The sequence below is a fragment of the Quercus suber genome, unplaced genomic scaffold, assembly GCF_002906115.3.
Source record: "Quercus suber isolate HL8 unplaced genomic scaffold, Cork oak 2.0 scaffold_14, whole genome shotgun sequence".
Taxonomy (NCBI): domain Eukaryota; kingdom Viridiplantae; phylum Streptophyta; class Magnoliopsida; order Fagales; family Fagaceae; genus Quercus; species Quercus suber.
The window spans coordinates 388,452-412,057 of record NW_027069479.1 but is presented as its reverse complement, the minus strand read 5'-3'; the positions used below and the strand labels follow the sequence as shown (position 1 = coordinate 412,057).

Below are 23,606 nucleotides of genomic sequence, written 5' to 3'. Positions count from 1 at the left end.
ATCTAAGCATAAGCATGGGTCTAGATCTATTTCTATGTATAAAAAATAATTTATATTGACGAATACATTATTAAATAATTGTTTATTGATATTTTTTGGATTAGTTTTGCTTTCAAGATTGTCTTTGAATCTTGCCCTCCTGAACTAAAATCCAAGTTTTGCCACTACTCACACTGCATTCTATATAAAGACAATCATGTAAAGTTTATTTCTATGAAATATTAGTATTTCTAACATTATAGCAATTAAAGCCAACGCTCTGACCCTTTAGTACTCCTAGCGGCTTGTCTTCTTTGGTGTTACTTCTCCTTGTAGCCACTGCCACAACTTCTTTGGTGCTATTTCTTTATGTATGTTACATTGCCACTTTTACAATACACTCTAAATCTCTTTCTTTATTTTACAATGCATCACATTAAAATAATGTTACTTTATCACCGAGAGAGAGAGATGAAAACTAGGAGAGAAGAATAAAAAATAGAAAAGAATAAAATGCATAAGCAAGAGTCATCATGCATTTTTACATCATGCATTTTTAGATGATATTGTAGCAATATGTAAAAATGTGAACAGTGATACATAACCAAATATAGGTATATTTTGGTGATTTTGTACTACAGTATTATCTAAAATACATGTTTCAGCCACCACAACAAGGAGTCCTGAACACCATAGACCATGGCCACTATCAACACCGTTGTCTACTGTGCTTCAATCATCTAATCGCCACTACCAAACAATAGATCTCTTGTTGATCAACCCAACCACATAAAAAATCGTAGTCATTAGATGTCGAATGTGCCCTCACACGCCACTTGAAGATTCTTATGGTCGTCCATGCGCCACATCTATTTTGTGCTAACGTCAATTGCCACGCGTCACTCAATGGCTGAGCCATGTCAGTAACATGTCATTCAATCCAAACTAAACCGGGCAGCCATTGGATTTCTAGGTGTGATTGATCACCTATTGTCTAATTAATTTTAATTACTTAATTAACTAAAGGTCATCCTAAGGGCTCTTAAACTAAATAAGGTAGGTAAAGTGTCAAACTAAAGGACTTAAACTCGAAAGCTCGAATTCATGCAGTGAAGATGACTATCCAAATGATGGTACCTCATTTTGATTTAATCTTAACAATTTACATTTTGGAAAATAACTAAGATATTTGACCTTTTTTTTTTGTGTGTGTGTGTGGAAAAAAAGGTTTATATGCAATCAACATATGGGTATACTATATAGATAACTATGTGAAATTATTTACATATAAGTAAGTATGTGAATAAATATATATAACATGGGAGAATATATATATATTTATAAATATGATGAATAACTTCTTACTACACGTAATATAATATACGCATGCCTAACATGTAAATGTTAAATATTACTACGATAGAATGCTACACATACATAGCTTACCAAAAGAACCTAACTCTTGGATACATAATAACAAAATATATAATATGTGAAAACAATAAACTTTAAATGTAAGGAGATTACCATTTGCCCTTAAAAGCATTTTTAATCTACGAAAAACATTCTCTTAGGGGGTATTTAAGAGGCTAAAGGAGGTTTACTTTAGTGCTGGAAAATATTTAAGAATGAGGACTTTGGAATCCTAGACTATGTTAAAACAGATGATGGAGGATGAGTTATCAAAAAAAAAAAAAGATGATGGAGGATGATAGTTGATTATTATTAGTTAATGTTGATGATGAAATAAATGGGGGAAAGGGGAAATATTTAAAGGGAAATGGGCTGGGTTGGGCCTGCCTTCTTGCTCATTTCTAGAAGCTTAGATGTCATTCCGGTCCCATTTTTTTCCCTCTCTCTAGTTCTATCTTTGAGCAATTATTTGAGAGCCTTTCGAACTCGAATTTTTGCATTCTTGCTGTCATCAGAAAGGTCTTGCAATCTAATTTCCAAAGGTACCTGCATTATACTATTTAGAGTAGCGGATGCGAAGATATTTCAGGCGGAAGAAAGGTGGTTATGTGCAGAAATTTGCAAAGATGACATTTTGCCTATCTTGTGCATGCGATATCTCTCAATCTGAAGATAATGTTTTCAAGCTGTTTGTTCTGTGAAATAGATAATTGATCTTTGTTCATGAAAGTTCAAGATTTTTACATCAATCGTGCCTGAAATGAAACAGTTTTTTGAGTGAAGACAGCCCTAAAAACCACTTTTTGACCTAAAAACAGATTTTGTGCAATTTGTTCTAACTTTGTGAGGTTACTTTATGGTCTTGTAGATCTCCATTCTTTATTGTCCCAATCTTTTGATGATGTGAGTTGGAGGCCCTGGAAAGGGGTGATAAAATCGTGTTGTTGCATAAAATTTGCACTTTAATATTTTTGGTAAGTTCTTTTTATTCTAAGTGGAGATTTTGCTATCCAAATATACCAAATTGACCGCCGCACACCCTTAGTTCAATGGTCACTTCACAAGTATAAATGTTTGTGAGGTGTGAGGGGCAAGAATCGAGATTCAAGTCTCCAGGAAGGAGTTTTACACACATATACACTTAAATTAGACTAAAGTAGAATTCTATCTTGTAAAAAAAAAAAAAAAAAAAAACCAAATTGAAGTTCGACATGAGATCATTTAATTATAAATTTATAATTCAGCCGAGATTAAACTATAATAAAACTTTACAAAAATGGATGTCTTTTTATAAAAGATTTAATGTGTTTGCGATTTCTTATCCATTTCAACTCTAATTAGCGTTTATGAATTGTCATTTTAAAGAACATTTCATAATCTTTAACATGAGCAGAAATTTGTCATGATCAAATAGTTGGACTTTTGGTCAAATCTTTGATTAAACCTTGATTCCGGTTGGTTAGACTTAGTTAAAAATTAGTCAAATGGTTTTAAATGGAGGATTATGTCAAAGTAATTGATTAATTTTTCATATATTCAGCCAAACTTGGTCAAAATTGATAATTTTGGGATTTTAGGCTTTGGAACCATCAAAATAATTTATCCAACGTCCAATCGGGGCAAATTAATCTATTTCATATAATTCATTTTTTTTTTATGTGAAAATATAATCTTTGAAATTTTAAGGCTCAAATTGACATTTTGGCATACAAATCGATGCCAGACAAAAGTGGTATCAACAATTAGTAAGCCCACTCCTAAGCCCCAATCTTTCAATTATATTTGAGGATTTGATAAGATGTATTAAGAAATTACACTCTCATATTTTTTAATTTAAATTTTAAAGTATTTCTTATAAAGAAAAAAAAAAAAAAAACTTATGAACATGGGAGTAGTGCATGTAAAGAGGGTTATGTTAGTTTGGGGAATTGCTTATTTTTAATAACTTATTTTGCATAGTGTTTATCAATAAATATAGTTTTTGGCAATTTTTATGTTAAATTTGTTACAAAAATGCTAAAAACTAGTTTAAAAAAAAAAGAGACAAAAAGCAAAAAGCTAAACACTATTCAACAAATTTCCAAATGCACACTTATTTCATTGTATCACCTTATAAATGGCTTCCTACTCAAGAACATTCAAATTAGATTTGTAATCTCAAACCTAGGACTGAGATCGGGTTGGGTCTAGTTTAGACTTTACTGGCAACCCGATCCTATAGAGATGACTTGAAATCCTATTAACCCGAAACTGCACTGCTGGGTTGGGTCAGGTCTCGGGCAGGTAAATCGGCCTCAATTAGGTCTCTGTTTTAGTGTGTGTGTGTGTGTATAAATATATATTTAGGGTGTAATTCATATTCTTTTCCGCGTGTCCTACTTTTCTAATTGCATTTCTAACAGGAAAACTTCTAGTTTCAAATTTGCATAGTATGTATTTTCCATAAAAGTTTGACATTAATATTAGTGTATAAATCTGTCGAGTCAAATGGTTCATTATGTTTTCTTTCCTTCTTGAATGTAGTTTTTTTTTTTTTTTTGGGAAAATGTCTTGAATGTAGTTGACATAATATATTTATTCCTTATATATCCATTTTGGGGATTTGAATCTTAAAAATCAATTTGAAAAATATAGGGTCTTAATTTTAATGAGTTTTTTGAAATACGATATTTTTCCAAATAAATTTAGATCCCTTGCATTTCTCTTAATAACTGAGCTAGTTAACATCTACTTTAGCCAGTTAATATTTGCAATTTTAATGTGAACAGTTCCTCACCCGAATGCCTGTATGATTTATTAGTAATATTGATGAAACTGAGAAGTTCACCAAATGAGTAACACAATGCCTTCACGCTCGCGTGTTAACCTACACAAGACAAAGGAGAAAACCTATCAAAGGGCACCGGTGTGGTGCCGGCCAAATACCCTTCGAAGGTCAAGTCAGAAAGTATTCTCACAACTCTAGAGTGCTAAAGAGGGTAAAATAATGCATACCTTGGTTTGTGAGGGTATTGGGGCTTTTATAGTAGTAGAAGGTTAACATCCCTTCCTTGGCGCGGAAGTCTTTTCCTTATAGGACTCCTCTTGTAGAATCCCAAACGTGATGGACAGATCTTCTCCTTATAGGGAAGATCTTTACCAAATATATGAGATTTCTAGAGTCCAAGTAGCACAAGGATTCTGTTTAGGGCCTTATGAGAATGGGCCAAAATATCCCCACTAAAGGGGCCCAACAGGCCCATGGCTAACCAGTCCACATCTCTTCGATCAGTCCATATCAGGTCCGTCCACATGAAATTCGTCCACTTAAGGGACCGTGCAAATGACGGGTTTGTCCATTCTTACGTTCACGGACTGTAGCCGGCCCGTACAATCACAATAGGCATCCTAGCGTGTATTTTCTCCCTTTCAGTTGCCCCCTCACCCGATGGGTCCGTCACACATAAGAGAACGGACCTATGGGGTGACAGATTTAAAATCTCAATCATGTCTCCATGACACCTAGGTCCGTGAACCTTCATCCGTACACTGCTGGGTCAGAAGTTAACTCATTAATGAGCTATGCCAAATGTCATCCTGTCAATGGCCATTGTTTTGGAACGAGGCGTCGCTTCGTCTTCCGTGCACATGCCTTATAAATATCAATCCTCCGCCCCTCATTTCCCCACTTGTTGCTGGAAGAAATTGTCAGAGCGAGTCCGTCACACCTGTCAGAGATCAGTCCGTTCACTTTCATACCCGTCGCCTGCCACATTTTGCTCGCGTCGATCTTCTGGTGAGTTATTTCCTACCGTCCTCTTTTAATTTTTAGCTCTTATTTATTTCTTTTCATTCTATGCACCCGTCGTTCTTTCCAAACCGTCAGAGTCTTAGGTTTTGTCATTACCTGTAGGCCATGTCTAGTGCATCGAGTAATCAGTCGGTCGTTCGTGACGGGGCGGATTATGAAGGGGTATACCCGTCAGGTCCCAAAGACCACGACGTCCCGAGCGAGAGTAGTCCGTCATCATCCTCCTCGTCCTCAACAAATGAGGGCCTGGAGATGATCGAAATCCAAGAGGGATCAGCTGACGATGAAGAGCCACTAGTTAGGTCCGTCGTGGGAGCTGATGGACTTAGGGAGTTCATCATGCCCCCAGAGTGGACGGTACACGCCTTCACATCTACTATCAAGGAAGGCCATTTTAACACACTTAGGGCCCGCTACCAAATCCCAGACCACATCCCAATCCGTCTACCCTACATGTCAGAAAAATGTTATTACGAAGGAGTAGACGGAGTAGGTGTGTATGAACAGGTGCTTAAAGCTGGCCTTAGATTTCCGTTGAGTTCATTACACCGCGAACTCTTAAACTACCTAGGTATATCCGTCAGCCAGGTGTCCCCTAATGCCTGGAGAGTTTTCATCGCGATGGAGGTTCTGTACGGAGCCATGTCGGACGGTGGGAGGAGGCTTACGATAAGAGAGTTCCTCCATTGCTACTGTCCGGACGAGATAGACAAGTCGAGGGGCATGTATAGCTTCATCCCTAGGAGCCCCGTCCTGAAGGTCATTTTTGAAACCCCAGACTCAAATAGAGACTGGAAGAGCCGTTACTTTTTCATAGAAGGAGACAGTTGGATGTGTCATCCAGGGGAGACGGACTTTATGCCTGTCGACACAGTTTGGGGCATTTTAAACCCATCTGGTATGGCCCGTTGTAAATGACTCCGTGCAGTTTCAATAATTTTTGTAAAGTTTCTAACGCCCATCCTCTTTGATGCAGTTCGACGGCGCCCCCAGATTACACTTGAGGAATTCAGTTTCCTTGAAAGAATCTTTTCAAAGACAAAGCCTGAGGAGCGGACGTGGGCCAAGCTCGTCAACCTCAACACCATTTACTGGTACTGTGACGGTCCCGAGCTAACCCTAGCGGCTTTAAAGTACGAGAAGCAGACCCGTCTACGTGAGTCCGTCGACGCTTATGACTTGTTTTTACCATCTTTATCATTATTATTTCTTAATCCGTCTACTTTTTTCAGAGATGAAAGATGCAAAAAGGCGAGCTGCTATAAGACTCCAGGCCGCGAAGAACAAAGAGGCTGGGAAGGACCCCATGGGGACGAGCCCCAGCAAGCCTAATCTGAAGAGGAAATTGCCCGTGAAGAGTAACCGTCCTCCAAAGCAGACCAAGGTCCCCCTAGAGCCGGTCGTCGGCTTGATGGCTGAGGGGAGCAAGTCAGTCACTCCGGCTAAACACGGTGCGGGCAAGGGTCTGATGACGGGTCCGTCCGACGACCAAAAGAAGCCACCCGTCTTGCTCCGTGAGGACTCCAAGTACGCCCTGGAGAGGTTGTCGTCGATCATTACCACCAACGACTACGAAGATCTGGGGAATCACTCGACGGAGGCGATGGGGGAGACGGGCCTCTTCAACATTGCCCAGGTAATTACTCCGTCGTCCTTAGTCCATCCGTTGACCATTTTCTGCCTTTAAATATTTTGCTTACGCATTTTCGTTGTCCCTCAGGCTATGATCATGATGAAAGGCTTGATGGGACGGTGTCTCAACCACGAGACGACCATTGGCCGGATTCATGGGAAGGCTAAGGTGATGGAAGAGGAGCTGCTCGACCTCAGGGCCTAGAAGGTCACCCAGGAAAAGAAACTAAAGATGGCCGAGACGGCCCGGAACGAGGCCATCCAGCTAACGGACCGTCTGAAGAGAGACCTGGTGGAGAAAGGCAATGAGGTCCGTCAGGCCAAGGAAGATGCTGTACGCGAGTACCGCGACTCCGACGCCCTAATTGCGGAGCTGAGCCTTGTTTTTAATGACGGGTTCAACGATGCACTCCGTCAGGTGAGGCCGTTGTACCCAGAGATAGACTTATCCTCCGTCAACGTCACTGCCCCCGAGCCGTCAACCGCCCAGCCCGTTCAGTCGGAAGATACTGATGCTCTTTTCGACGAGAACGTCCCTGTCCGCGAAGCTCCTATGGATCAAACTGCTGCGGACAGCCAGGCCAGGGATGTTGGGGACCGTCCAGCTGAAGAGGGAGAGGGAGCTGATCTGTAACAATTTAGTCTTGTTTAATTATTCCAAAAAAAAAAAAAAAAAAAAAAAAAAAAAAAAAAAGTGTGGAACAATTTTTAATACCCGTCATGTTTGTGGGGTTTGTATATACATTGATCGTTCAGTACGTTTATTTTGTGGAATGCATGTTTTTATTTTTAAAGCGTATTTTTATGTTAAAATGAATTCCGTTCCGCTTATACGATTCCTCCGTTCATTAATCGTTTAACCAAGGGTCGTCATCTCTCACGATTATTTGTGTGACTTATAGAAATACCATTTGTTTTAGACTGGTCTGTTTATTAGGTAGACTTAGCTTATTAAACCCGTCCATTGGGTAGACTTAGCTTATTCCATCCTTTTTGGATGATCCGTCCAACTTGCGGACGTTATTCTGGGTCCGTCCATTATGTGGACTTAGAAGTTACCGTCCATTTAGGTTGATCCGTCCACTTGTGGACGCTGTTACTTGTCCGTCCGCTATCTGGACTTAGCTACCAGCTTTTTTGGGCATTCACCACGTGGACAATATTACTGTTCCGTCCATTATCTGGACTTAAGGTTTTCATCCTTAGGATGATCCGTCCATCTTGTGGACAGTCTTAGTGGTCTGTCCATCATCTGAACTTAAGGTTTTCATCCTCTTGGGATGATCCGTCCATCTTGTGGACAGTCTTGGTCCGTCCATCATCTGGACTTAAGGTTTTCATCCTCTTGGGATGATCCGTCCATCTTGTGGACAGTCTTACTGGTCCGTCCACCATCTGGACTTAAGGTTTTCATCCTCTTGGGATGATCCGTCCATCTTGTGGATAGTCTTACTGGTCCGTCCATCATCTGGACTTAAGGTTTTCATCCTCTTGGGATGATCCGTCCATCTTGTGGACAGTATTTTTAACCGTCTGATATTGAATTCACTAGATTAAGCAGGAAAAATTTAGTTGAGTCTGAAAGAAATCTTTATAGGAAAAAGGTGTCTGCCCCCTTGGGCTTAAAAAGGCACTGGTAGAGAGATTTGTTCAAAGTAAAGGTAAAGAAAAATAAATAAAAATAGTTGTTCAAAGCAAAACTACTGAAAACTTAAGAAATAAGCTGGAAAGTTGGGGGGGTTGATGCCCTTTTATGTCGTCTTTATTGGTAGTATCTCCGTAGGTGCTCTGTGTTCCACGGGTGTTGCAATTTCCGTCCGTCCATGGTTTCGAGGTGGTAGGTCCCCTTCCTCTGCCAAGATGAGATCCTGTAAGGTCCTTCTCAGTTTGGGCCAAGTTTTCCTTGTGAAGGATCTTTAGCCGCTCCCATTACCTTCCGTAGCACAAGGTCCCCGATCTGGAAGTCTCAGTGTCTGACTTTGGAGTTGTAGTATTTTACCATGAGGTTTTGGTATCGGGCCATCCTTTGTTCAGCTGTAGCCCGGACTTCGTCGACTAGATCTAGCTGTAGCCGCAAAGCCCCTTCGTTCTTGTCTTCATTGTAGCTCTCCACTCGATAAGTTGTAAGCCCTATCTCCGCTGGAATGACAGTCTTGCTCCCGTATGCCAGCCTGAATGGTGTTTCTCCCGTGGGTGTTCTTGCAGTTATGCGATATGCCCATAAGATACTTGGTAACTCATCGGGCCAGAAGCCTTTTGCCCCCTCGAGCTGGGTCTTGATGATTTTGAGCAGGGACCGGTTCGTGACTTCAACTTGTCCATTCGCCTGCGGATGTGCGGGTGATGAGTAGTGATTTCTGATGCCTAACTCCGAGCAGAAATCTTGGAATGCCTTGTTGTCAAACTGTTTTCCGTTATCGGAGATGAGTACCCTTGGTATCCCGAATCTGCATATGATATTTCTCCATACGAAACTTCTGATGTTTTTCTCCGTGATAATTGCTAGAGCTTCCGCCTCAACCCACTTAGTGAAGTAGTCGATCCCTACCACCAAAAATTTCAGCTGTCGCGCGGCCGTCGGGAGAGGGCCCATGATATCTAACCCCCATTGGGCAAACAGCCAAGGGGCCGTCATGGGTGTCAGTTCTTCGGTTGGTTGCCTAATTAGGTTACCGAACTTTTGACATTTGTCGCAAGTCTTGACGTAGGCTTGTGCGTCCTTCTGCATTGTAGGCCAACAATATCCTGCCCGGATCAGTTTGTGTACTAAAGACCGCGCCCCCGAATGGTTTCCGCAGATACCTTCATGGACCTCTCTCATTACATAGTCTGCTTCCTCGTGGCCCAAACACCTTAGGTATGGTCGTGAGAATCCCTTTTTGTATAAGACGTCATTGATTATTATGAACCGCGAAGCCCGGACTTTCAATTTTCTTGCTGCGTCTTTGTTGTCTGAGAGCATGCCTTCCTTCAGGTAGGCCGTTAGTGGCGTAGTCCAATCGTATTCTGGGTTTACTTCCTGCACTTCAGCCTTACTGTTAATGATTGAGGAATTCTGGATGAACGACATCACCCGGTCGGGGGTCGTCATGACCTCTGCGGAGGCGGCTTTCGCGAGTCGGTCAGCACATTCGTTCTCCTCCCTTGGGATTTGGACGAATGTGACCTGAAGGGAGTCGATCCGTCTTCTGACTTCTTCCAAATATCTCTTCATCTTTTCCCCCCTGCACTAATAGGCACCACTAATCTGACTGACTATTACCCGCGAATCGCAATGTACAACCACGGCCTCGGCGCCTGTTGTTTTCGCCAGGTCTAATCCTGCCAATAATGCCTCATATTCGGCCTCATTATTGGTTGTCGGGAAGTCCAATCGGATCATGCACTCGATTTTATCTCCATCAGGGGTTTGAATTACTACCCCGGCGCCTTCAGCTTGCCTGTTTGATGATCCATCCGTGTGGATGTTCCATTGTCTGAGGGCTTGTGCCTCCTGTTGCTCCGTTTGCGTGTATTCGGCGATGAAGTCAGCCACTGCTTGGCCCTTTATTGCAATTCGTGGTCGATAATATATGTCCTACTCACTCAGCTCTATCACCCATAGGGCCATTCGTCCGGCTGCTTCGGGGCTGCTCATTGCCCTTTTTAGGGGTTGATTTGTTAGGACGATGATGCTGTGGGCTTGGAAGTATGGTTTCAGTTTTCGGGCTACGGTTATTAGTGCGAAGGCGAGCTTTTCCATGTGGGGGTACCTTTCTTCAACCCCCCGGAACCCCCTGCTTATGAAATAGACGGGTCGCTGAGTCCCTTCCTCTTCCCTTACTAGGGCCGCGCTTACTGCCACCTGCGAAGCTGCTAGGTATAAGTAGAGGTCTTCTCCTGGTTTGGACGGGCTGAGCAAGGGTGGCGAGGCAAGGTATTTCTTCAGATCTTCAAATGCCTTCTGGCACTCCTCCGTCCACTCGAATGATTTCTTTAGGACGCGGAAGAACGGTAGACACCTGTCTGTTGCTTTTGAGACGAACCTGTTCAAAGCAGCAACATTGCCGTTCAAGCTCTGTACGTCCTTTGCTGTCCTAGGCGGTTCAAGCTCCATGATGGCCCGTATTTTCTCTGGATTGACCTTTATCCCTCTTTGGGACACCATAAAACCCAAGAATTTTCCTGCTGTTACCCCGAATTCGCACTTGCCCAGATTCAGTTTCATGTTGTATGACCGTAAGGTATCGAACGTCTCCTGGAGGTCCCTCAGGTGATCTTTTTCGAATGGGCTCTTGACCAGCATGTCGTCGACGTAGACCTATACGTTCCTCCCTATCTGGTGTGCGAACATTTTGTCCATTAACCTTTGGTACGTTGCCCTAGCGTTCTTGAGTCCGAATGGCATCACTTTATAGCAAAAGAGGCCTTGGCTGGTGACAAAGGACGTTTTCTCCTGATTAGATTCCTCCACCTTGATCTGGTTATAGCCCGAGAAGGCATCCATAAAACTTAGGAGCTGGTGTCTGGCCGTGGAGTCGACCAGTGCATCTATCCGCGGGAGGGGGTAGCTATCCTTTGGGCATGCTTTATTAAGGTCCGTGAAGTCGACGCACATTCGCCACTTTCCACTGGCCTTCTTGACCATGACCACGTTCGCCAACCACTCCGGGTAATATACTTCCCTAATGAAACCCGCCTCGAGTAGTTTTCCGACCTCTTGCGCTATTGCTCTGTCCCGTTCGGGAGCGAACACTCGCTTTTTCTGTCGGACTGGTGGGGTTGAAGCGTTCACGCTCAGCTTGTGTACTATGACAGAGGGATCGATCCCGGGCATGTCTTTGTGGTTCCATGCAAAAATGTCTTGGTTCCTCCTGAGGAATGTTATGAGGGCCTGGCGCACAGGCTGGCAGGCCAATGTTCCTATTCTGGTTGTCCGTTCTGGTTTGGATTCGTTGAGTGTTACCTCCTCCAGCTCTTCGACCGGTTCTGCGACCGTCCGCTGTTCTTCTATGCACATTGCCTGATGATGATCTTCCATTTCTAGTATGGCAATGTAGCATTCTCGGGCGGTTGCCTGGTTCGCTCGTAATTCCCCAATCCCGTAGTCCGTTGGGAACTTGATCATCAGGTGGTATGTTGATGTTGCTGCTTTCCATGAGTTAAGTGTGGGTCGTCCGAGAATACCATTATAAGCGGAGGAGCAGTCCACCACGAGGAACATTACATTCCTAGTGAGTTCTTGCGGGTAATCGCCCACCGTCACAGGGAGTGTGATGGAGCCTATTGGGAATACCCTGATTCCCCCGAAACCGACAAGTGGAGCGCTCGCCGGCATCAATCGCGCTCTGTCTATCCCCATTTGCTGGAATGCTGGATAGTATAGAATGTTTGCTGAGCTGCCGTTGTTGATTAGTACTCGATGGACGTTGTAGTCCCCCACACGTATGCTGACGACCAGCGCATCGTCATGTGGATGATGGAGTCTCCTTGCGTCTTCTTCAGTGAATCAAATGATAGGGCTCTCCACCCGTGTGGTATTAGGCCTCGAGCCTATTAGATGGACGTTCAGGACCGATCTGAGGTACGTTTTTCGAGCTTTTTTGGAAGAACCGGTAGGCGCGGTCCCTCCTACTATCATCCTGATGTCTCCGATGGGGGGTCTAGGACGCTCGTTATCCCGTCGGGGGGCCAGCTCTTGGCGGTTATGATCCACTCTCTCTTTGTTGACAAACTTCTGCAACTTCCCTTGTCTAATGAGGGCTTCAATCTGCTGCTTTAGGTCGTAGCAATCGGCTGTGTCGTGGCCATGATCTCGGTGGAAACGACAATATTTGTCTCGCGGTCATTTGCTTGGGTCGCTCTTTAGTTTTCCCGGGAATGTTAGTGTCTCCTCGTCTTTGATTTGCATCAGAACTTGGTCAATTGAGGCGTTCAAGGGGGTGAAACTTGTGAACCTTCCGCCCGGGGGCTTAGGGCGCCTTTCGTCCCTTCTGTCTCCTGTCCTTGGTCTTTTCTGCCCTTGATCCCGATGCACGTCCACCTGGCATTCCCTTTTCCTGGGCCTTTCCTCCCGTGCAAGTAGTGCGTCTTCCGCGTTCATGTACTTGGTGGCCCTGTAGAGTACCTCTGACATGGTTTTGGGGTCATTTTTGTATAGTGAAAACAAAAACTTGCCCTTCCGCAATTCGTTCGTGAAAGCTGCCACCAGTATTTTGTCGTCGGCTTCATCTATCGAGAGCGCTTCCTTATTGAAGCGGGTTATGTAGGATCTTAGTGTCTCGTCTTCTCTCTGCCTGATGCTCATTAAGCATGCTGTGGACTTCTTGTACCTATGTCCCCCTATGAAGTGTGAGGTGAACTGAGCGCTTAATTCTTTGAAAGTGTTGATGGAGTTCGGTGCCAGCCGACTGAACCAAATCCTCGCGGGACCCTTCAGTGTGGTTAGGAAGGCTCTACACATGATTTCGTCCGGTACCCCTTGTAGATGCATCAAGGTCTTGAATGTCTCCAAATGGTCTAGAGGATCCTTGACCCCATCATAGCTCTCTATTTGTGGCATCTGGAACTTGTGTAGTAGGGGGAAGGAATTGACGGGGCCGGTGAATGGAGAGTCAGTCCGGTTCACTAGGTCATCCAGGTCGCTGGACACTCGTCCCTTTAGGGCGTTCATCATGACTTCCATCTGTTCTTTCATCGCCTGCACCTCCGTGAACATAGGCGGAGGAGTCGCATCCGTGAGGGATGGGAGGTTCATGTTCTGTCGTTCTGGCCTGCTTGGGGCATTACTCCTTTCAGGCCCTTCTCTTTCTCTTTGCATGGGGCTGGTACCTTCTTGATCCTCCCTCTGGTTGTGGGGTGCTGTGTTTCTTTGACGCAGTTGTTCTTCTAGGTCATTATTTTGTTTGGTGAGACGCTCCACGGCCGCAGTGAGGGTCCGTACCTGTCTTTCGAGTGCGGTTGCAGGTAGTTCCTCTCCTTGGATGTCGTTGGTTATTGCCATCGAGCGAGTGAGCACCATGCAACTCTTCTGTCTCAGGGATGAAGCAACGTCTGACCGCTTTCTTCTTACGTTTCCCCACAGACAGCGCCAACTGATGAAGCTGAGAAGTTCACCAAATGAGTAACACAATGCCTTCACGCTCGCGTGTTAACCTACACAAGACAAAGAAGAAAACCTATCAAAGGGCACCGGTGTGGTGCCGGCCAAATACAATCCGAAGGTCAAGTCAGAAAGTATTCTCACAACTCTAGAGTGCTAGAGAGGGTAAAATAATGCGTACCTTGGTTTGTGAGGGTATTGGGGCTTTTATAGTAGTAGAAGGTTAACATCCCTTCCTTGGCGCGGAAGTCTTTTCCTTATAGGACTCCTCTTGTAGAATCCCAAATGTGATGGACAGATCTTCTCCTTATAGGGAAGATCTTTACCAAATATATGAGATTTCTAGAGTCCAAGTAGCGCAAGGATTCTGTTTAGGGCCTTATGAGAATGGGCCAAAATATCCCCACTAAAGGGGCCCAACAGGCCCATGGCTAACCAGTCCACATCTCTTCGATCAGTCCATATCAGGTCCGTCCACATGAAATCCGTCCACTTAAGGGCCCGTGCAAATGACGGGTTCGTCCATTCTTACGTTCACGGACTGTAGCCGGCCCGTACAATCACAATAGGTATCCTAGCGTGTATTTTCTCCATTTCAAATATGAATTGTAATTTTTAAGTTTGAAAAAGGTGTTTGTTTCTTGTTCCTTTCGCTGGACTAGTAGGCTTTGTAACCTTGCTGCTCATAAAGCAGCTAGGATGTATCTTTTGGACTAGTAGGCTTTGTAACCTTGCTGCTCATAAAGCAGCTAGGATGTATCTTTTGTCTAAGTCTTTTTGCTTTCATCATCACAGCCTGCTTGAAACTCTCTTAGAGGTTCTTACGGTAGATGACTGTCTTTGTTAGTCTTTTCCTCTTTCAATAAAAATTTATTTATAAAAAAAAAAAAAAAAAAAAGATTCTTCCACTTGATTTCAAAATTTTCTTATTGGAGATTAACATACGGTGAGCTCTAAGACAAACCAAATCTCGCCAACTCCACCCAACAAAATATTTGTTCCCTATTAATTTACTAAACAAGTTGATAAAAGTATGAAAAACTCCTTTCATTAAAAAAATTAATTAATTCAATGTAAAAAAAAAAAAAAATCATAGTTATCCAAAAAAGCAATTGAACTAATTAAAATTTCAATTTTGGTATTAAAAAAAATAGCATATATAATACCTATTAGGATAAGTTTAAATTGTTAGAATATATTTAGATTGCTCGATTCTCATTAACTAGGTTTGATTTGCATGTTGGCAATCTAGTTTAGCAAAATTCATACCAAATTCAAAACATTTAAAATCAAGGTTTAATAAAGAAAAACATAACTAAAAAGGAAATTTTAATTTTCATAAGGTTTTGGTTTAAGAAAATTTCAAGAGATTTTTTTTTTTTTTCGTTTTTACATAAGAAAATTGTAAAATAAATTCAATACATCATGGGCTAGTGCAGTCTGAATCATAGAAAAGGAAAAATGCTAAAATGAAAAGCAAAAAGTAAAACATTTTAATTTCAACCAAATTCTTCCAAATGCACACTTGTTTGATTGCATTGCATTGCATCACGTACGTGCACACCTTATAACTAAAGATCATTTGTAACCTCAAACCCAATGCTACTGTACAACCTCACGTAGTTGTTTCTAGTGGAAATGGATGGAACTTGAACCCCAGAAGAGGCCAACGCATTCTCACAAATATTGGCACCGTCGGCAGCGACTTTAGCGTCATAGTTGGCAGTCAAAGCATCCACGTCTAATTCGTCAAGTGCACTTCGGAATGATCCAACCACTGCGCCGTACCAAAAAGAGCATCGTTTAATGGGTTCAGTGTGGTTTTTGTTGAGCAAATCATCAATGTAAGCTTTGCTTTTGGTTGAATTGGCTACAGCCATTTGAAGAGCAATCTTTGCGAGATCTTTCAATTCGGATGTCGTTGCAGTTCGAGGATCAGATTCCAAAGCATTTATGCAGTCGCCATTGTTTATAGATTTTTTGCAAACACCTTCAACTAATTTATTAGTTGATGCATTTGTTGGTAATGGAGAATGGAGAAACAAGAAGAGCAAGGAAAAGGTTAAAGCCACCAGAAGATGATGGCCTTGGAAATCCATGTAGTATTAGTAGTAGTAGTAGTAGTAATAATAGTTTACAAAGGGCTTTATAATGAAAGAAATATACCGTCTGCTTTTGGAAAGCTATATTTACGTTCGATTATATATATAAGGCCTCGCGCCATCCACGCACTTGACAACTGTATTAATATCATTAGTATCACGTATTAATTGGAACGTTTCCTGTTTCTGTAGTTGCCTAGATGGATGGAGATGGAGTATTTCTTTTCTTGTTGTTAGTTAAATAAGGTTGGCATGGTTTAGTTTCTCAACCCCAAAAAATAAAAATAAAATAAGAGTTTCAATGGGCTCACATTTCTTTTCTTTTTTGGATAGGATATGTCCACTTTTCTTGCCTTGCACTACACATATATTTATTTGTATATATAGCACAAATATTTGTATTACAATCATGTCTTGCTCTGCGGGCGGAAATAAAGGGGAACCGCCCCCGTAACCTCCCAAATAAACTCCTTAAATATAGGCAATAAATTTTCCCTAAAAAATTAGTTTGTCCCCTTCTAAATAGATGGTAAGATAAAATCAATTATTGTTTCCAAAAAAAGAAAAGAAAAGAAAATATCCGCATATCCCCTTCCTAATAGATGGTTAGATAAAATCAAATATTGATTCCAAAAAAAGAATAGAAAAGAAAAGATCCGTATGGTAAGAAAAAAAAAAAAAAAAGATAAGTATGATATATATATATATATATATATATTGCTTTTTTAAAAAATCAAACAACCAAATAGATTAATCATAAATGAGGGAATCACGGAAATTTTTTTGGGAAAAAAAAAATTAAGTAGAATATATGTGGAATTTTTTTTTTTTTTATAAAAAAAAATCAACCAAATAAATACATAAATGAGGAACTCAAGGCATTATTTTTGGATAAAAAATTAATTGACTCATGCAAGTTGTCTTTAATAACAATTGAAATTCAATCTTCTTATATAATGACATTTTTTTTTAATTTAAATTAAATTTATCTTTCCCCTCAAAAAAAAAATCAATATAACAGTATAACTCAAACTCAAAGTAGCTGACCCTAGTTTCAAAAAAAAAAAAAAAAAAGTAGTTGACCCATATTTTAAAGTTAAAATAAGGTGAAACTACAATATTAATCCCTCACGTTTACTCTGTGCGTGCAATTGGTCTCTCAAGTTTGAAGCGTGCACAATTGGTCCCTTTTCAAAATGAGTAATATAAGTCATTTTACTAACTACCATTAACAATGTTACTTATATGGCTAACGGAACAATGACTTGGCATTTTATTTTAATGATGTGGCATATTTTTAATTAAAAAGTTACAAACTAAAATTACACGCAAGCCCTTCACGCACTCCTCCACTCACCAATTGTAATCGTCACAGAAAAAGGTGACGCTTATATGCCACCTCCAATTCTCAATCTCTCCTTATATGCTGCTGGCCACGACCCCAACACTCTCTTCTCCATGGTAGCCCCAGCACCAGCCACATTTACCATTATGCCCCTAACCCTCTCTTCGCTCACCAAGCCCTTGAAATACAACCTGAAACACTACGAGTCCGGGATGTTGTGGATATCAACGACGAGTTTTTGATTGTGGATTCGACGGTTGAGATCCTCCTTCAATTTCCTCATCTCCGCTTCAAATTAAGTAATTTGAAGAAATGTCAAGCCTTGTGAGTTTGGCAAGAGACTCAAAACCAGAAGGCAATGACCCCGTAAGTGAATTCCGTGAAAGATCAAGAATTAACAGCTCAGATAAATTTCCCAATGAAGTAGATATAATACCAATAAGGTTATTACCTGACAGATACAAATACCTCAATGTACTCAATCCACGAGCGATGGAGGGATGACCTAGTAACTGAGCTAGACCTTAGATCGAGCACTTGGAGTGCATTAAGTCTTTGGCCGAACTAGTCAGGAATAGGCCCCAGAAGCAAAAACCCAGAAGCGTTGAAAAACACCAAGCTTGTCAAATTGAGTTCAAATCTTCTGTCCCACTTTTCCTGCTCCACTCTATACTCCACCAATAAATACTTGCCATATATTCACCTAATTAATTAAATACTATCATTATTGACTTATTAATACTACAATTATTAATTAATAGTAGTATTTAATTAATTAGGTGAACATATGACAAGTATTTATTAGTGGAGTATAAAGTAAAGTAAAAAAAGTGGGATTGAAGATTTGGACTTTGTCAAATTGGCCAAAGAGTCCACAACGAACTATTGATTTAGAATCCCAAAACAGCTTCATCTCAACCTGGACACGTTGATTTCAATGACCCGACTGTGATTGCATTGAACCCCAGTCCAGTATCTGAGCTTGATGGGCAGCTAAGGCTTGTTGTTCCCTCTCTCCCCTTCTCTGTTTTTTTTTTTAGCCGTGACGGGGTGTTTACAATCAGTAGAAAATAGTTTTTTAATTTGTTAAATAATGTTTTTCAAGTGTAATTTTAGTTTGTAATTTTTTAATTAAAAATATGCCACGTCATTAAAATAAAATGTCAAGTCATTGTTCCGTTAGTCACATAAGTAACACCATTAATAACAGTTAGTAAAAAGACTTATATTGCTTATATTAAAAACTTGAGGGACCAATTGCGCATACAAGGTAAACTTGAGGGATCATTACTGTAGTTTCGCGTTAAAATAATTATTAAAATAAAACACACACAACGATAAGGGCTTGTTTGTTAATGTTGTTTAAACAACAGTTTTCGTTATTTAAATAATATAACACGTATTTCTACAATAATTTTTTCACCCACATGTATTTTCACAACACTTAAATAATATTACTAAAAATCTCTTACCAAACGGGCCCTAAATCTCAATATATTGCCTCTATCTCTCCACTAGTATTTTTCTGTCAATCTCCAAACTTTAACATAATTTCAAGCTCTAAATTTTTTATATAAACTCAAATTTTAAATAATAAAAATAACGCTTTGTCTTACCTCCAATGCTCTTTTAATTGGACATGTTTTTTTATTTTAAATATACAATGACAAGTAGTAGTAGGTTTTAATCTCCACCTTTTATTTAGTTAGTGGATGATGTAGCAGTTTCTCATTAAAACAAAATGAGATTCCAATTAAAAAAGTACTGGAGGTAAATCAAACCCTAAAAAGAATAGATTAAGAAAGTTGAAATTTGAAATTTTTTTATGAAAGCAATCAAGAAAATGGCGCGGTACACTATTTTCCATTTATATTGCTACCACTTTTTACATTGATTTTTTTTTTTTTGGGAAAACAAATTACATATTTGAAATTTTAGTATACTTTTACCACTTTTTACTAGATTAATCTCTTCAATTTTTTTTTTCTTGAGAAAAATAATCTCTTCAATTGATTGTTATTAGCTATGATTTGAATTATTTATTATTTTGATAATATGAAATATATATATTTACACAAACACCGACTCTTTGCATGTGCTTTGTGCATGCTCAAGGCTCTTCTACTTTTTTTCTAAAATGACAACTTTTCAGTCCTTATAATTTAGGGTTGATGCATCTTCCAATCACAAAAATACTTAAGAGCTGTAATGAGATTTATGTGTTTTTTGATGTGTTTATATTTTGTGCTACATCTCATCACACTCCTTAGGGAGTTTGGTGATTGAAAAATGCATCAACTCCAAATTTTATGAATGGAAAGTTTTGTCCATTAGAAGAAAAAAATATAAGATTTTTTTACCATTCACAATACGCTTGCAAAGAGGCTAGTCTTATCTTCTTCATATTATATAATTCACTCCATCTTATTCAAACTCCTATTCCCATGTTTCCATGATTTTATTTCAGTTTCTTTAAATTGAAATAGAAGTTTTCCATATAAAAATATAACTTTTGGATTTGTAAGGCTTAATTTGACATTTTAGTACGCAAATTGAGGTCGAACAGAAACGGTATCGACATTTAACAGGTTGAACAAAAACGGTATCGACAATTAGCAAGCCCACTCCCAAGTCCCAACCTTTCAATTATATTGGAAGATTTGGTCGTTGTAATAAGAAATTCAACTCTCATATTATTTAATTTGAATTTAAAAATATTTATATATATATAAAAAAAAAAAAAAAAAACCAGTGAGTCTGTGACCCCGGGAGTAGTGCTTTTAAAGAGGTCAATTGTTTATCAATAAATATAGTTTTTTTTTTTTAACTTTTATATTAAATGTATAAAAAAAAAAGAGTTAAAAACCAGTATATATATATATATATATATATATATTTTTTTTTTTTTTTAAAACTAAAAGTTGGATTATTGTTTGAAGAAAAAAATTGAGACAAAGCAAAAAATAATAAAAAAAAAATAATAATTTCAACAAATTCCAAATGCACACTTATTTCATTGCATCACCTTATAGATGGCTTCCTACTCAAAGAATAATTTCAAAGCAGATTTGTAATCTCAAACGCAATGCTACTATACAACTTGGCGTAATTGTTTCTAGTCGAAATGGATGGAATTTGAACCTTTCCCAAAGCCAAGGCATTCTCACAACTATCAGCATCGTCACCAGCGATTTTGGAGTCATAGTTGGCACTCAAAACATCCTCGTTTAATTCTCGAAGTGCACTGCGGAATGATCCAACTACTGCTTCGAACCAAAAAGAGCATTGTTTAATGGGTTCAGTGTGGTTTTTGGTGAGCAAATCATCAATGTAAGCTTTGCTTTCTGTAGCATTGGCTACAGCTAATTCAAGAGCAATCTTAGCAAGATCTTTCAACCGAGATGCCTTTACAGCTCGAGGATCAGATTCCAAAGCTTTTAAGCAGTTGGCATTGTCTATAGTATTCTTGCAAACATTTTCAATTAATTTAGTTGATGATGATGCATTTGTTTGTAACGGAGAATGGAAAAACAAGAAGAGCAAGTAAAAGGTTAAAGTCACTACTAGAACATGACTTTGGAAGTCCATATTGGTCATGTAATAGGTTGATGATGATGGGTGAAGAAGAAGACTCAAAATCAAATTATTTTTATAGGGAAAGAAACCATTCTTTTTTTTTGGAAAGGTATTTACCTTCTGTTATACATGGCAACAAGAGTAAGGCCTCACGCCATTTACGCACTTGACAACTGTATCTCCTCAAAAAGAAAAAGAAAAAAGACGACTGTATTAAAATAAATATCACAAATCATTTTTAAAATTTTCCAAATTTAAAAATGAATCCGCAAGTCAAGCTGGTTATTGTAAGGAAATTACTCCAACAGTCCAACTCATTACATGATGGCCAAATGATTATTTACATCCTTCTCAAAAAAAAAAAAAAGATTATTTACATGTTTTTTTTAGTCAGATTTAATGAGTCATGTAAGCATGTAATTTGCTTATATAGTTCTCTATGTGGTTAGTTAGTTTTTATATATATTTGTGTAAATTATATATTTGGTCATAATCCTTTAGGTTAAATATCAATTTGGTTTCTATTTATAGCGTCCGCTTCTGATAATAGCTCTTTATCATAAGTTGAAACTCTCTCAAAAACGAAAAAAATGTCAATTTGGTCCCTAACCTTTCAAATGTGTTAGTTTAGTCCTTAACTTTTTAAAATTGTGTCAAAATGATCCCTATTAAGTGATGGATGGAAAATATTGACCTAACTAACAGCCAAAATAAAATATTATTTTTATGTAACATAAATTGTCACGTGTTTTGCCATCTCAACATAAACTTTAAAAAAATGTTAGGTGAGAGTAAGGTGGATTTTTATTAGATTAATAGAACCCAAAATAATTTTTTATCTCTCCATTATTGCATTATCATTTATCCCATGCCTACACTCTTCTTCTAAGCAGACTAAGTCAGACTCGTCTTTCAATCCTCCTGCAAAGGCTAAGAGCTTTCAAAATTGATTGCTTGAGATCCATATCCAGAGCTTGAAAAGTTTAAATATCACAAGGATAATAAAATTCCCAAATAAAGCTTTTATTCTCCAGTCAAGAATCATTACACCTCTCCATTCAAAAATGTAATGCCAGATTTTCATTAAAACCAGATAATAACACCAATGATAGATCTGTCCAGACCATCAAAATAAAAACTGAAAAAAATATTTTATGTAAAAACCTTCATTTTCTCGCCAGCCAAACAACCCAAAGACCCTTGCTGAGCTACACGTACACAGCGACCCAAAGGCTTGCCAATCCTAGCTTTTTGCACAGTCTAACCACTCTCTTAATTACGATTCTACCCAACTTGATCTCCTCAACCACTGCGTCCACCAAACATTGCTTCCTCTTCTTCCCATATGGTAACTCGGTAACTCCCTCTCCATGTCATTCCTTGGATTCTTACAAGATCCCATTATCGAAGTCTAGGAACATGAGGTTGCCAATGGTGTGGATGGTGGAGGGTGTAGGTGATTACATGGAGAGAGAGAGAGGAGGAGGAGGAGATCTGGAGAAGAAAGATAACAATGCTTATAAAATTTGGGTTTTGTTAATATCGGGCGAAAATAACCAGATTGCACATTTTTGCATACTATGTCGTAATTTACCACTGTTTCGAAAATATGCAGGTATCTACCACTTTTTGGGTACTTGAATTTAACGAAATCGAGTTTTCCATAGTACTTGAGTTCAAAGAACTTCAGTATCATAAAAAAATTTCCAGCAAATTTGAAGTATATTTTTTCAAAGAACTCGAGTTTTTAGAACTCAAGTTTCACAGCAAACTCAAGTTTTAAAAATGCGGTAAATCCCTACATATTTCCAAAACAGTGATAGATTGCTAATTTTTTTGTTAAATAGTGGTAGTAGGCCATTTTCGCCATTAATATTGGCTGAGGTGGATTTTTAATTGAGATGGTAAGTTTTAATTAGTCCATTTGGAATACATGTGATAGTCTATGTAACATGAAAATAATATTTTATTTTGATAGTTAGTCACGTCAGTATTTTTATCCATCACTTAACGGCAGGGACCATGTTGACACAATACCAAAAAGTTAGGGATAAAATTGACACATTTAAAATGTCAAGGACCAAAGTAACATGTAGCGAAAAAGTTAGGGACCAAATATGTAATTTACCTTATATATTTGTAGTATTGAATTATGGGTACATTAGAAGTTAGTACAGATAAGATTCTCCATTTTAGATAGTTTTATCAAGTGCCTTATTGTTGGTTAGATAAGATTTCCCCAAACTGGTTATCTGTAATAAAAACTAGTACCATTTTTGGGTGGGGGTTACTTTTTTTAGATTCATTAAACCTCTAGTTGTCGTTTATTTAGATTCATTCAACAACAGGTTCTTGTTTAGATTCATAAATTCTCTGGTTCTTATTTAAGGATTTGGCTTACCTCCAGTACTTTTTTTAAACTAGATATGTCATTTTATTTTAAATATTCAATGGCAAGTTGTAGTGAGTTTTAATCTCCACCTTTTATTTAGTTAGTAGATAATGTGACAGTTTCTTATTAAAACAAAAGAAGATTTTAGTTAAAAACGTACTAAAGGTAAGCCAAACCTCTTATCTAAGATGTTTATTGAAAATGAAATGTATTATGTCCACAATATTTTTACAACAAATCATATGTAGTAAGTTATTATCTGTTTTAATTTGAATCTACAACTCAAATTACTTTTT

The 23,606-nt window shown here is 39.1% G+C and overlaps 4 protein-coding genes across 4 annotated transcripts; all 4 read right to left on the bottom strand.

The window, feature by feature from the left end:
• Window positions 1-11,114: 11,114 nt before the first annotated feature.
• Window positions 11,115-12,155, bottom strand: LOC136070771 (uncharacterized). Its single transcript, XM_065781192.1, has one exon. The coding sequence runs from the start codon at window positions 12,153-12,155 to the stop codon at window positions 11,115-11,117; it is 1,041 nt and encodes a 346-aa protein (XP_065637264.1).
• Window positions 12,156-12,638: 483 nt separating this feature from the next.
• On the bottom strand, window positions 12,639-13,796 carry LOC136070766 (uncharacterized). Its single transcript, XM_065781185.1, has one exon. It carries the CDS (start codon window positions 13,794-13,796, stop codon window positions 12,639-12,641), a length of 1,158 nt encoding a protein of 385 aa, XP_065637257.1.
• Window positions 13,797-15,466: 1,670 nt separating this feature from the next.
• On the bottom strand, window positions 15,467-15,994 carry LOC112008640 (pectinesterase inhibitor). Its single transcript, XM_024040972.2, has one exon. The coding sequence runs from the start codon at window positions 15,992-15,994 to the stop codon at window positions 15,467-15,469; it is 528 nt and encodes a 175-aa protein (XP_023896740.1).
• Window positions 15,995-20,399: 4,405 nt separating this feature from the next.
• On the bottom strand, window positions 20,400-20,930 carry LOC112008641 (pectinesterase inhibitor). Its single transcript, XM_024040973.1, has one exon. It carries the CDS (start codon window positions 20,928-20,930, stop codon window positions 20,400-20,402), a length of 531 nt encoding a protein of 176 aa, XP_023896741.1.
• Between the last annotated feature and the right edge of the window lie 2,676 nt (window positions 20,931-23,606).